Here is a 12938-nt window from a genome sequence, read left to right on the forward strand (position 1 = left end):
CAATCAATAGTCAAGGGTACTGACCATGTAACGTAACACAGGCATGTCTGAGGATTAAATATATGCTCATCCCAGAGTGCAGGGTGCAGTTATTGCTGAGCATCTTCCTGAGATGATCATTCTACATTTTCAGTTATATGGAGGGGTATGTGTGTATTAATAGCAGCACATGCTGACAATCTAATGATACTGCTTCATTGCAGGAGGAAGACTGCAATTTAACACAACCTTTGGGGTGTCTCTTGAGGAAAGAGACTTTAGCATTGAAGCTGAAATGTTTTCGCCAAATTCAACAGGAGTTCATGTCAAACATCTTAGAAAGCAATCAAAAATGTGCAATGGCTCATACTATTATGACCAATTTCTGCAATTGAATTAAAAACAGTATTGTTAAAAGACAGGAATGTCTAGAGTTCTTGAATTGAAGAAGTAACTCACATTCTCTTGAAACACGAAACAGCTGAGTAGTGCAGTTGCCTGCTCTGCAGACAAATCATTGAAAAGACCATTGAACATCATTTCCGTCAGGAGTAGTTCATCAGCACTAAAATAAAAAGAATGAAGCTTAGGGGAAGGACTTACTGATATGTAATTTTTAAATGAAGAACTAATAATCTGTTTTCTGAAGCAACTGGATATGGATTAAAAAACCAGCATCTTAATTTTGCTGTTAGAACACAAAATACACATACACACAAACAAGTGTACTAGCCTCTTAAGCAGAATGCTAATGATTAAGAGACTGCAACAGTATTTTAAATAAACTAAAAGCACTTACTGGACTACAATAAAACTCTCCTGACAGATCATATGAGTTAGTATGAACAGCTGAGTTAGTCAGTTTCTCTCAGACAGAATATCAAGAGATCAGAAAGAACTAGGGAGTTAGGTAACTTCAGAAAAGGACTAAAACTAGTACTGTTGCTGCTTAGAAAAAATTCAATTGGATATTTCCAAAATACTGAAGAAAGGAACAAACTTGCTTCAATTTACTTGAGGAATAAAGACTTAATCATGAATTATAAAAGTAACTACATGATGCAGATACAAACTCCAAACATATTTATTTGGATAAAACACCTCTATTTTTGGGGTAATCAAAAAAAAATGTATAGGATGGGAGAAAAACAACGTATGATTTTTTAAAAAGAGAGATGTGTAACTCAAACCATTCCAGACAGTCAGGAAGTAAATAAAACTCAGATTCAGCTTCCCTACTTGGTATCAGATTTTGCAAGACAATTAGCTATCAAATAAACTTACCTGTAAGACAAGGAGTACAGCAGTCACTGTGACTTTGAAAAATACAAAATCCTATCAAAATCTGAGTTACACTGTAAGATATTAAAGTCTGATTCATGATTTTTTTCACCTTTTTCAATATATATGTACCTGATAAATGTATTACAGTAAAATGCATCACTTCACAGATTCCTTTGGAAGCAATTTCGCTCTATTGCAAACCTGTCAGTGACTTGGTAACTGCTGACAATCATTGCTACACTCATTTCTGAGTGATTGTACCAACAATCCTGGTCCAATGTCAACCACAGAAATCAAGACCTTCCCCTCATGCAATGTACAACATTACATGAAAACACATGCTACTATGCAAGTCAGGCACAAAAAGCCTATTGTTTTGCCATTTTCATGTCTACATTTTAATATTAAAACCTATTGTATTTTGTCCTTAAGTTGCTACTTTACTTACGCTGCTTGAATCAGCATATTATATTTATTACACAGAACAGAGTCTCTTAAAGAATCCTTTTCTAATTTTCTCAAAACTTTAAAATATAAACATAATGTACTAATTTTAGCAAGGACAATAATGTGTATATACACGACAATGAACAGCTTGCACAGAAGCCAGTTACCTGCTGATTTCACAAGCAACCCGTCCTTTCATCTCAATAACATCTGAAGACGTGGCAAACCCCAGTCTTCTCAAAACACGCTTGCGGCATTTGAGTTCATCCATTTGCAGGACAGTTCTGGCTTTCTTCAATTCTCGCTTTGCTACTTTAATATCCATAGCAATCTGGGTGGGGGGCCAGAAGAAGAGGAATTACACCTTGCTGGTTTAACAGACGCAACTGTTTTAAAGACATTGTTTAATTTACATAAATGCCTCAGAACAATGGTATATGAACATACTACTTCACAAGTTGACTTGCCTAAGAATTCTAAGAGGAAGTTTTAAAACTGATTTTATAATAATAGTAAAAAAGTCAGCTCCATTTACCTGGTAAGCCTGGGAAGTTAAGCTATTTACCCACAGTGGGAAACAAACCAAATCAGTCCACACTAAATGACAAAAAATTCTCTGTTGAGAAGTGAGCACTCATCTTCTAAGACCTATACTAAGTCTCAGCTAACCAATTATTCAATGAAATGTAAGGCATAATTTTCTGCTATTAGAACTTCTCCAGTGGCTTGCAGTTCATCACAGTCACCATCTACATCCATACAGCAGACACCTTCACAAAAAGCTGCTCGGTCAATCAGGTCTTACCACAGGCAACTCTGTGCTGCCCATTCCAGAACCACCTCACTTCGGTGAAGTGGCTCCTGGAGAATCTGTTTTCTCAAGCAGCAGAAAAATATGAAAGCTGGTTTTATGCATAACTGATTTCAGCCTAAGACAGTACAACTCTATACAAAACAAGTAATTGCTTCCAGGCTGAGAGTCAGCTCAGGAAGCAGAAGCACAATGATTTCTCTGGTGCGTTACTCAAGCTAATAAGCCCCATCAATTCAACTTAGGTTTGCACAAATGTATTAAAAATATCAATTAAAATTATCTATGAAGACTTTTCCTACACAGCATTGTGCTACGTCTAATCAGTGAAAAAGACCCCTGTAACCTTCTAATTCCTGAAAATTTCCTCTGAAGCTTTCTTTTCAGACGTACATTTGTACCAAGGAAGGGCATACTACCAACTCAGCCATTTTGTTAGTGAGATTCAGTAAATTTAAAAGAGTTGATTTGGGCTTTGCAAATAAAAATAAAAGGAAGTAGAAAGACAACCTCCCTCCCCCCTCTGTAACTAAACACAAAGTAATTTGGTTTGTATCTTTACCTGTGCTTTTTTTTCACAAAGTTTGTATATGGTTTCCAAGTTTGGATCGTTGTGAAGAGGATGTGAATACATCCTATGCTCAAATGCCTCTATTTTTTGGATTACTTTTTTCAACCCTTGGTCCTTGATGCCCATGTCATCAATAGGATCTAGTAAGGGTACTCCATCAGGAAAACGTCTCTGTACCTCCTAAAATGATGAAAAAGTTTTGTTTTTTTTTTTGAAGATAAGTAACAGTAAAATTAGCTGGCACAACTATAGAGACACAGGAGGCTGTAATGTTAAAGTTATGTGATGTTTCAGGAGTTCTCAAAATCTGTTTAAAATTACTTGACAAGGAAAAACAATTGACATTGTGGCTGCCAACGCCTTTAAAGAATAAGGGTGTGACAGAAACTTTACACAAATTTCTTTACAAGTTGCCTTGGGTTTAAGAGTACCTCACTAAGCAGAGCAGAGTACTTACACAGTCTAGTGGAACTTACCAGTACAGATTTTAACACACTTTGCCTGTTATCAATAGGCCTCAGGTCTTTTGGTATGTAGAGGCGGATACTGCTGATAGCTGAGACAAGATGCACCAAAACAGGAACAACCTATCAAAGAGAGTGTAGTAACTCATAAATCAGTAAAACACATACCTCTTATTATTTGTTCATGGCAAAACCTTTTCAAGGGAAAAGGAAGACAGTGCGGTAAGTAGCGGGTAAAGGAATATCAGAAAGCAGGAAAATGCGACCAATAACCTAAAGCATTCACAAAGAAGAAAAGTAATTGTCCAAATGGGAAAATTCTGAATGCAGTTACATGTGGAGAAAGATTACAACTGAAAACAAAACAGCAGCTTTTCTATTACCTTGCATCTTACTTATTGGAATACCTCTTCTGATCCAAACCAGACTGATTATTGTCATATACTTAACTAAGAATGCTACCAGCAGAGAACATCAAGACAGAAAATACATCTTCCTAAGTATGAAAACCATCATGACACCATGAAGAATCACTACTGCATTAAACTCCAAGGTTTAAATGGAGTTTCTGAGAACAAACCTGCAGACAAATTAAAAGGCAGTGTAACTGTTTGTCTTGATATTTGAAATATCAAGGGTTTCAATTTGAAAATTTTAAATAGTGCAAATATTTTCACTTAAAACAAAAAAAATCAATTTATTTTTAGAATGAGTTTTGTGCAGCTGTCCAGAGAGGTGGTGGAGTCACCTTCTCTGGAAGGGTTCAAGAAACAACTGGATGTGGCACATCGTGCTATAATGTAAGTGATAAGATGACATTCAAGGGTTGGACTAAATGATCTTGAAAACCTTTTCCAGTCTTAATAATTTTCATAAATAAAAAGGAATTCTATTCCAGAGACAAGATATTGCTAAAAAAAAAAGCATCTGTCAAACGGTACTACTAAAAATTGATTACTTTAATTTATTAAGAAGGCAGAGTTAGAATCTGTATGCCTTTCTCTTTCTTAAATGCATCAGACCCTCTTTTACCAGTGTGCAAATGGTTTGGAAATGAAGACTTGGGAAAGTTTATAAGGAACTACTGAGAATAAAAACATGTAACAAACCTGCATCTCTCCTCTCTCATCAGGTCTGGCTGGCTTTGCAGACTCAGTAGCAGAATTTTTCAAACTGTCTTTGCTGCAGCGCAGGAGCACTTCGACTACATACAATGGGTCCAATTCACCAGAATTTGGCTGTTGAGGGTACAAAAAAAGAGCAGGTCTGTAGCAGTTATTTTAAAATACAAACAGGAATGAATGAAAAACACATGATTTCTCCAACATTAAAGGTACAAAATTAGCTATGTCTCTTACAGAGTATCAGCTCAGTGTTGTACTACATTCTCAAAACCCACATCTGGTAAACTGATTGAAAGATCCCCCCATAGAAAAATATACTTGAAAAAATTGCCCTCCTCCATACTGCCAGAGTAGCCTAAAGTCTGATTGAAGTTTCAGCTGCATCTGCATTTTCTTCTGTATGTAGCTCATTTGAAGTAAGTCAGTATGCTTTAAAACTGTAATGCATATTTGCATCATGCTAGCAGTACTGAATTTTGCATTTGAAAAAAAAAACCACCAAAATTTGGGGGATCTCTTTAATTTGCAGGTTTGCAGGTTCAAGTTTTCATGCACAACAAAGACCGCAAAAAAATCTTTCAAACATAACAGCTTGTGTCTGTGGCAAGCAGAAAGCAGCGTCTTGCAGGGTGCATCTTTACACAACCCAAACTGTATCCATAACATCCGACATTCATTTAAAGAACACAAACATGTAGATGTGGTGATTAAAGACTACTGTTCACAAGGCCATAACCTTTTTTACACACCGCTTTAAAAGGTGATGTCTGCCTTTTGTGTTAGGCCTATAACTTTCTTCTGTTTGAAGTCCTAAAAATACTTGCTCATAGTAGGAGTGTATTTGAACAACCCTACTGCATGTTGATCCAAATAACTATTGCCAGTCTTTTTTAAAGTACCATGTGTAAGCTTTTTGCTTCCAAATACAAGAGGAAAAGAAAACATTATTTTCAGAATCCCATCTTAACTCAGTTCACTTTTACTGGGCAATATTATTCATTACAAATCTACAACATACTATTTTATTTCACTGCATGCCAGCTGGCATTTTTAAGATATTCTCAGAATTGCTACAAGAAAGTGCCATCATAAACTAAGGAGAAAAACAGAGTTATCCTGTTGTACAAGCTAAATTATTTCTTCAAGAAATGCCAATTACTTGCTGAGGAAGAAACTGTTCCTCTGAGTTATATCCTACATTTGCAGAAAGCACTCACAGCAATGTAGGAGATCCAAACCACTGCCACCCTCTAAATTACAATTTTAAAACACCCACATCTACCAGATCACTATCCAGACAAAGCCAGGAAAGGTACTGCTGACTTGAATGAAGCTCACTCATAGCTGCACAAATGTGCTACAGAAAATACTAGAATTAGAGATGTCTAGAAAATGTCTAAAAAGAGAGGAAAAAATATTTTTACCTGTGATTGTACTGTAAACTTACTAGTAAAGCAGGAGTATAAAAATCATAAACAGCTGCTGCTAATATTATTCTCCTTAAGTTTATATACACCAACATCCTTGAGAAAATGCTGACTAGATGTGAGTCAATCTACAACTGCTTTTCTTAACGTGTACTGTTTCCTTCCATGCGTTTCTTACAACAGTATAGGTACTAAAAACCACTACACCCTAGAACAGCAATGGACGTTTCTATATGCAAGAATAAGAGGAGACTAGAACCTTTAAAACAATTGTTAGCCATAGACTTCTCTGTAATATCAAGTTCAAATGATTCTTTAATTCATGCTGCATCAATTCACAGAACAAAATTAAGCCCTTTTGAGCAGAGTACTGAAGAATTATTTAAATTCTTAGGATTTTAGATTTGCCCTGAAACAGCTCTTACTTCAAGTGTTTGGAAACAAAACAAAATAAGGATGATTGTGCCCCAGAACCAAGAAGGATAGAACAAATAACAAATTCAGAGTCCCAGATAAGTAATATCAAACTTACGGAAAATTCAATGACCATGACACAGCACTAAAAGAGATGTTTATGTAGTAAACGTTATAAATATAAAAGGATTATAATAATCTAGGGAAGATAGAACTGCAGCATCTCAAAATTTGCTATCAATAATTGTTAAGAGACAAAAATTTCATGTCTAGAATCAGCGATGAAATAATACCATCAAGAGCACAACAGTAGCATAAGCTCACTGGTGACACAATCCAGTGGAAATAAAATTCTCACTCAAAAACTTTTATGGGGTTTTATAAATTCCAAAGGACATAGTTATTGTGCTGCCTACTATAATGCAGGATATATAGCAAGCATCTCTGCTTGAGACAAATTCTATTCCGAACAACAGTAGACAGGAAAGTGCTGTTTGTATTGACAGTTTCATGGAACACTGATTTGTCTAATCATATTGGAAAAGCAGCTACACATAATTAATAATAAACATAATTGACATAGCTCATGCATTTGCTTTCACAGTGCAAAGAAGAAGGAGTATTATGTGAAATACAGACATACTTTAACCTGAAATTCATTATTAATTGTACAGATTTCTCATTTAAAAAAGGATTTAGGAACTATGATATAGCAAAGAAAATTTTGCAACTGAACTAGTGATATAGACTGAATTCAACATAATTCCTAAAAGTAAACCCAAAGAACTGCTCTTAGAAGCAGATGAAGGTCTAAAGATACAGCATAAGTAATATCTTTCTGGTACTAAATAAGTATACTGGTATACTTTAATTAGTAAAGGGGAATGACATCTGTGTCTCAGGACAAAAATGCATTGAACAGACACTAAAACGGGTAAACAATACCTTCTTTAAGTAATTTGTTTTGCCTCTGCTCACAGAAACTAGTCTTTCATACTGACTTTAGAAGTTACATAGCTTTAAGTTTGTTCCTTAATTCCCAGCACCTACTGTCATTCTTTCCATCCACACACTCAGAAGGAAAAATTCAATCCAGCTGCTAGAACAACTTAATGAAAAAAGAGCTGCTGGAGTCACATCCATCTCTTACAAAACAGTCCATAATTTCAAAGCTAATATTCAAGCCCAAAGGTTCATATAACAGTGACACAGGCCAGATAGGGAAGGCAAATATATATGTGAATAAAATATGACGCAGATAGAAGAAATGCCTCCAAGTGACACAGAAGTTGGCAATTTCACAGAGAAAGCTGGGACTAGGGGACAATCTGGTTTATTGCTGTGTGTCTCTATGTGAAAAGCAATCCACAACCAAAGATTTAAGCAGCAGCAGTAACAGCCCAGTTTTTCAACTTGAAAAAAGAAAGAAATATGATTTTCAAAAGGAAGATGGAAAACAAAACAGAATCTCTTCTAATAAGTTCTGTATGAACACATTTTTCTCATTTCCTCTTTAGTGAATATATGGTAGAAAAGCACCAAAAGGTGCCACAATGAACAGGCACCACCAGAATTTAACAGATACAACTTTGCATTTAGATCTAGCAAATAAAGCCAATGCTCTGCTAAAATTACAGCCAAAATGCTATCACAGAAGAATATGGTTGTAACTTAGGTTTTCATTTACAGAGCTGAGTAGCTGGTCAAAACATTTTTGAAAGGGAGACCAACATATCATCTAAGGGTTACACAGAGACCAACTATGAAAATGCATTTCTGGAAGTCTGGCTTCTATTGCATCACTGCCCTGTCTTTTCTTCCAAATGTCCTCAGATCCATTTCTACTGTTTTGCTCTCTTTGTATTTTAATTTTCCAAGTTTATGGCAACGTCTCAGAGGACAAGCTATTCCCTGTTTCATGTCCTAATTAGGACTCAAAGCAAAGTTTGCCAGTTTAAGATAACCTTCTTCATAGAGCTAAATGTCAGTCTCCCACTGTTCTCAGCCTTCTCTTAGGGCTTCTGTAGATTTTCTGAGAGAAAACATTAAAGTATCTTTCTCATGAACAGCTTAAATTAGCACTGGCAACATTTCGGAAACAACTTAGTTTGAAACGTTTTCAGTGGTATGTACAAGCAAGCATTTCTTCCACAAATATATTAAAAGTTAAAAACTGAACACCAGACTTGGAGTTTCCTTCATCCTCTACAGCTTCATTTCTTTACACTTTCACTTCAAGAAGTTCAGAGCTTTTTGTAAATTTGGGGTAAAAGGAAATTTTTTTGCCTTTGAGAAGTATAAATAAATAGAAGTTTTATCTTATTTTCAGAAAAAACAGTCAGGTATATATTTTGGTAATGGAGAGAATGTGTATTTTACCTTAACATTTGATTTCTTAGAGAAATTAACAACCACTCCCCATCCATAGTCATCACCTTCATTCTTCACCTGGAAATATTACAAGATGTTATAACATAACACATATAACAACATCCTGGCAAGCACAACATTTTATATTTTTGGTATTTACAATAGCAGTCGTGGACTACTAATAATCATGAAAACAGTATTTATTTTAATGCATTACTGAATGCTTAGCAAAGAAACTCAAGTCAAAATTGGTGCTTAGTGTGACATATGTAGGTAAACTAGCAGACATAAATGAACCTTGCAGATTTCACAAATAGGTAGAAATGAAAAACAAAACAAAAGAAAAATCAAATTACCTTTACTAGTCTTCCTGGCTGTAGAAAGGGCAAGCAGTACTTTGGTTTGTGAATATACTCTTCAATATCTTTACCCAGTTTTGCAAGCTGCTGGCGGATTCTATAGTATATCACCACATTTTCTTCATTGGGAATTACAATTTTGTTGTACTGTGCTTCCAAATTATTGACTCCTATAATGAAAAGGAAAATGTAATGAAAATTAATAGCTGCACACAGATTAAGGAATCAGTGTTTCACTTTCAGATCTCCATGATTAATATTTTGTGACCACTTCTAGTACTAATTTTTTACTTACGATAATCCATTCTCTGGAAAGCTAGAAATCTGTAAATTTGTCCACTGAATTAAATACCAGTGTTATTTTCTTAAAATAAACAAGCTTGAGAAACTGGCATAGGCTGGCACCCAATTATCCAGGAATAACTGATCTAGGTTTGCACAGAAGCCCCATCAAAACTTGCAATGATTTTGTAGAAAGATCTACCACTGCTTTTTATCTCCTCCTACAGAAATAAGATTGCTCAAAGATATCTTCTAAAAAGATATGTTTCAACAAGAGGAAAGTTGTTAGAAGATGGTCCTCCTAACTTGTTTTCAGCTCTGATTTATCAGTTGAAAATCAGTATTTTCTTCCTCCAACATTTTTATGCCTTATTTAAGCAAATCAGTTTTTATTCTAAACATTATGATTCATTCTCTTATTCTGGTATTATCACCAGCAAACAAAAACTAAGAACAGACTATAAAAAAATCTTTTTTTCCTCTCTACCAACTCATCCTCCTACATGCTGCTTTTGAAGGCTCGTAAGTGGCCTGGAAGTCCCACTTCACTGGGACTTGAGAGACAACTCGGGGAAGTGCTCCTTATTTTCACCTACCAATTTTTAACAGAAATAAGCCATCCATTCATACTCATGGCATATTTTCTTCCTTAGCCTAAATAGCCAATTCTCTCCTTTGTGTTTTTAATTGCAGCTGAAGGGATTACAAAATTCTAATGCCCAGTACGGTGCCTAAACTGAAACTGTCCAAGAGCTATGAAAAATGTTCTTCAGCTCCATTCTTCTATTTAAACATCAATGCTGGAATGACAGAATAAAGATCCAGACATGCCAACTGGAAGAGGGAAATAAATACTATATTTAACTACTACTACACCTGCAAACTAACAGAAAGATAACTGAAACCCTCCCTCTGCATGGCTATCAAAGCTACATGCACATGCACACTTTCTCTCTTAACATTCAATTAAGAAATGAACAGATAAACTGCTCAATAATCATAATTACCTCTCACGTTCTTAAGATTCTCCTGGACTAAGTTTTGAAAGACTCATTCTCAAACACTGGTTGAAATTTCCAGACATTGACTTTGGCTCATGAAAACTCACTATTCAAGGATTATAGGTCAAAATGTACTTACTCAGTGGAGTGCAATTAAAAGTCCCAGATCTCTCGGAATTTTTCTCTGTATTATTTCTCTGTATTATAATTAAGTATTTCTCACCTATACTACTCTTGAATGCAGTGCACTTGAGTTCTTTTTACAGCTTGTACTGAGATACGAAAAGGTGAAAGATTTTCTCCCATAAGATTTTTTTTCCCTGCATCTCGAATGAGCCATGGGACGTTTTAAATTGCTCTTCCTTCATCCCACCCTATAATTTAGTGATGTGACAACCATTCTTGTCTGACTCACAGAGGAAAGCTCTCTTCATAAACTGATGGAACATATCAGTAGAGGTCCTAAGAACAAGAGGAAATTACTGAAACTATAACATGGCAACAAATGGTGCACTGGCAACTGTTGGCAGGGAAGACAAAACCGCACAGGTAAAAACTCTTAAGAGCATAACAAAGCATAATAAATATACCCAACTTTACTGTGTATTATGCCTACTCACATTAGCATATGCAGCAATACTTACTTTCCACTATTTCTGGAATAGTTCTGTAATGCTGGAACTGATAAAATGATTTTTCTAACATGTATTCAGGGTTAATTTCCTCCACTCGAAGTAAGTTCAATACCATGTTGTATGTCAGGTGGAAAGCACTGTTTAAGGGATCAGCTGAACCCTGAAAAAGATACAAGAACATTTTTAATTTGAAAAAAATATTAATTGTTGCATATAAGAACACATTGGATAAATCACAATGCAGTATTTCATATGAGGAGCTGCTTTGATTAATTGCACAATTACTCTTAAATTTAGATTACATATTGCATAAAATCCTAAACAATTTTATTATGCTGAACATGTAAAAGTATTTGTGCTGTATAGGTACATATCACAGCTAGGATATAATAAATTATATTTGAATGAAAAGGACAGGTAAAAAATTTAGATATTTCCAGTAGTTTACACTTTGGATGCCATGATATTAACTTGAAAGTAATAGTTACTTAGCTATTTAAAGGAATCTATTATTTTAACACTAAAAAATCACTTATTTGTAAGTCCTAAGATATACTGATTACATTGGTATCTAGGGAATTTTGTACAAAAATAGACAATCTGTTAGTTCTTTAACTTGAATTATGTCTCATTATAAAATTAATGTAACTTGCAGGTAGCTTGAGAGAAGTTGTGAACTCTCCTCTGGACATGGTCCTGGGCACCCTGCTCTAGATGACAGAGCCATGGCTTTGGAAAAGATGACCACCACAGGTCCCTTACAACCCCCACCATTCTGGGATTCTGGGAAGTTAATTTTTTTTTTTTTTTGACAATGCAGTATGTACAGGTATTTTGATCAACCTAAGAATAAAAGATGGTGAGAAAGTATTACAGGGAACCATTATCTTCTTGATCCATTCTTATTTTTTAAGAATGTCTACTATTGTCCTCTGTCAAAAAAGACTACTGTACTAAGTAAATGCATCTTTGGTTCTGATTCATCATTGGCTGTTATTATGTTCTATCCAAGAGGACAACCTTGTTATTACGAAAGAGTAAACATTTAATTGATATGGGCTAAAACAACCAGTTATTCAAAGAACAAACAAAACATTTGAACAGTGTCCAAAGAAGATCTAGAAGAGCTGAACACACAGCCTCTCCAAGAAAGGGCAAGCCTGAGAAACTGTCTCTCACTTAAATGTCAGCACAGAAGGCCACCTTGATACACCAAATTGCTGAAATCAGATGAGAGAGATCCAACATTTCTGAAGTACAGAACTGCCCAACCACAGTCATATAACCTTTCATCCAAGCTAGTTCCAAAGGAATGGGTATCAGACAGTCCTTCAGAAAGGATAAAAGGGAAATTCAGGAATTATGAAATAGAAAATTAAAGCTTGTGTGCAACTAAAGCAGAGGAAAACAGAAGCAACAGACAGCTGGACAGAATATAGCAGAACAGCAACATAAACAGGCTTTTTATAAAACCAAGATAGATCTCACAAATATTTCAGAGCTCTTTGAAGGTGTTAACAAGTACGTGCATTACCATACCTCCCTGATTCCTGAAACACTTATGACAATACACTCATCTTCAACAGTGTAACATAATTAAGTTTTTAAGTGTTTAAATGATTTTTAAAAACTAAACTCTTGTGAATTCCTAAACAGAAAACAAGTGCAATCTCATTGTTCTGCAAAACAAAATTTCCCAGAGACTTAAAGAGGGCTGGACTTACAAGAAATGTAAAAAAAGCAAAGACAGAAAAACAGCAAGGTCTGATA

The 12938-nt window shown here is 35.2% G+C and overlaps 1 protein-coding gene across 1 annotated transcript in view; it reads right to left on the reverse strand.

The window, feature by feature from the left end:
* The window catches only part of MTREX (Mtr4 exosome RNA helicase), a 43933-nt gene that overhangs the window by 6632 nt on the left and 24363 nt on the right, over positions 1–12938 (reverse strand). Inside the window, exons 16-23 of the mRNA XM_058823415.1 lie at positions 11178–11328; positions 9248–9420; positions 8901–8969; positions 4666–4794; positions 3569–3679; positions 3084–3272; positions 1878–2041; positions 439–544 (exon numbers count right to left, since the gene is read on the reverse strand). Coding sequence (XP_058679398.1) covers positions 439–544; positions 1878–2041; positions 3084–3272; positions 3569–3679; positions 4666–4794; positions 8901–8969; positions 9248–9420; positions 11178–11328 — 1092 coding nt within the window. The remainder of the gene's footprint in view (positions 1–438; positions 545–1877; positions 2042–3083; positions 3273–3568; positions 3680–4665; positions 4795–8900; positions 8970–9247; positions 9421–11177; positions 11329–12938) is intronic.

This window comes from Ammospiza caudacuta, chromosome Z, assembly GCF_027887145.1.
Source record: "Ammospiza caudacuta isolate bAmmCau1 chromosome Z, bAmmCau1.pri, whole genome shotgun sequence".
NCBI lineage: Eukaryota > Metazoa > Chordata > Aves > Passeriformes > Passerellidae > Ammospiza > Ammospiza caudacuta.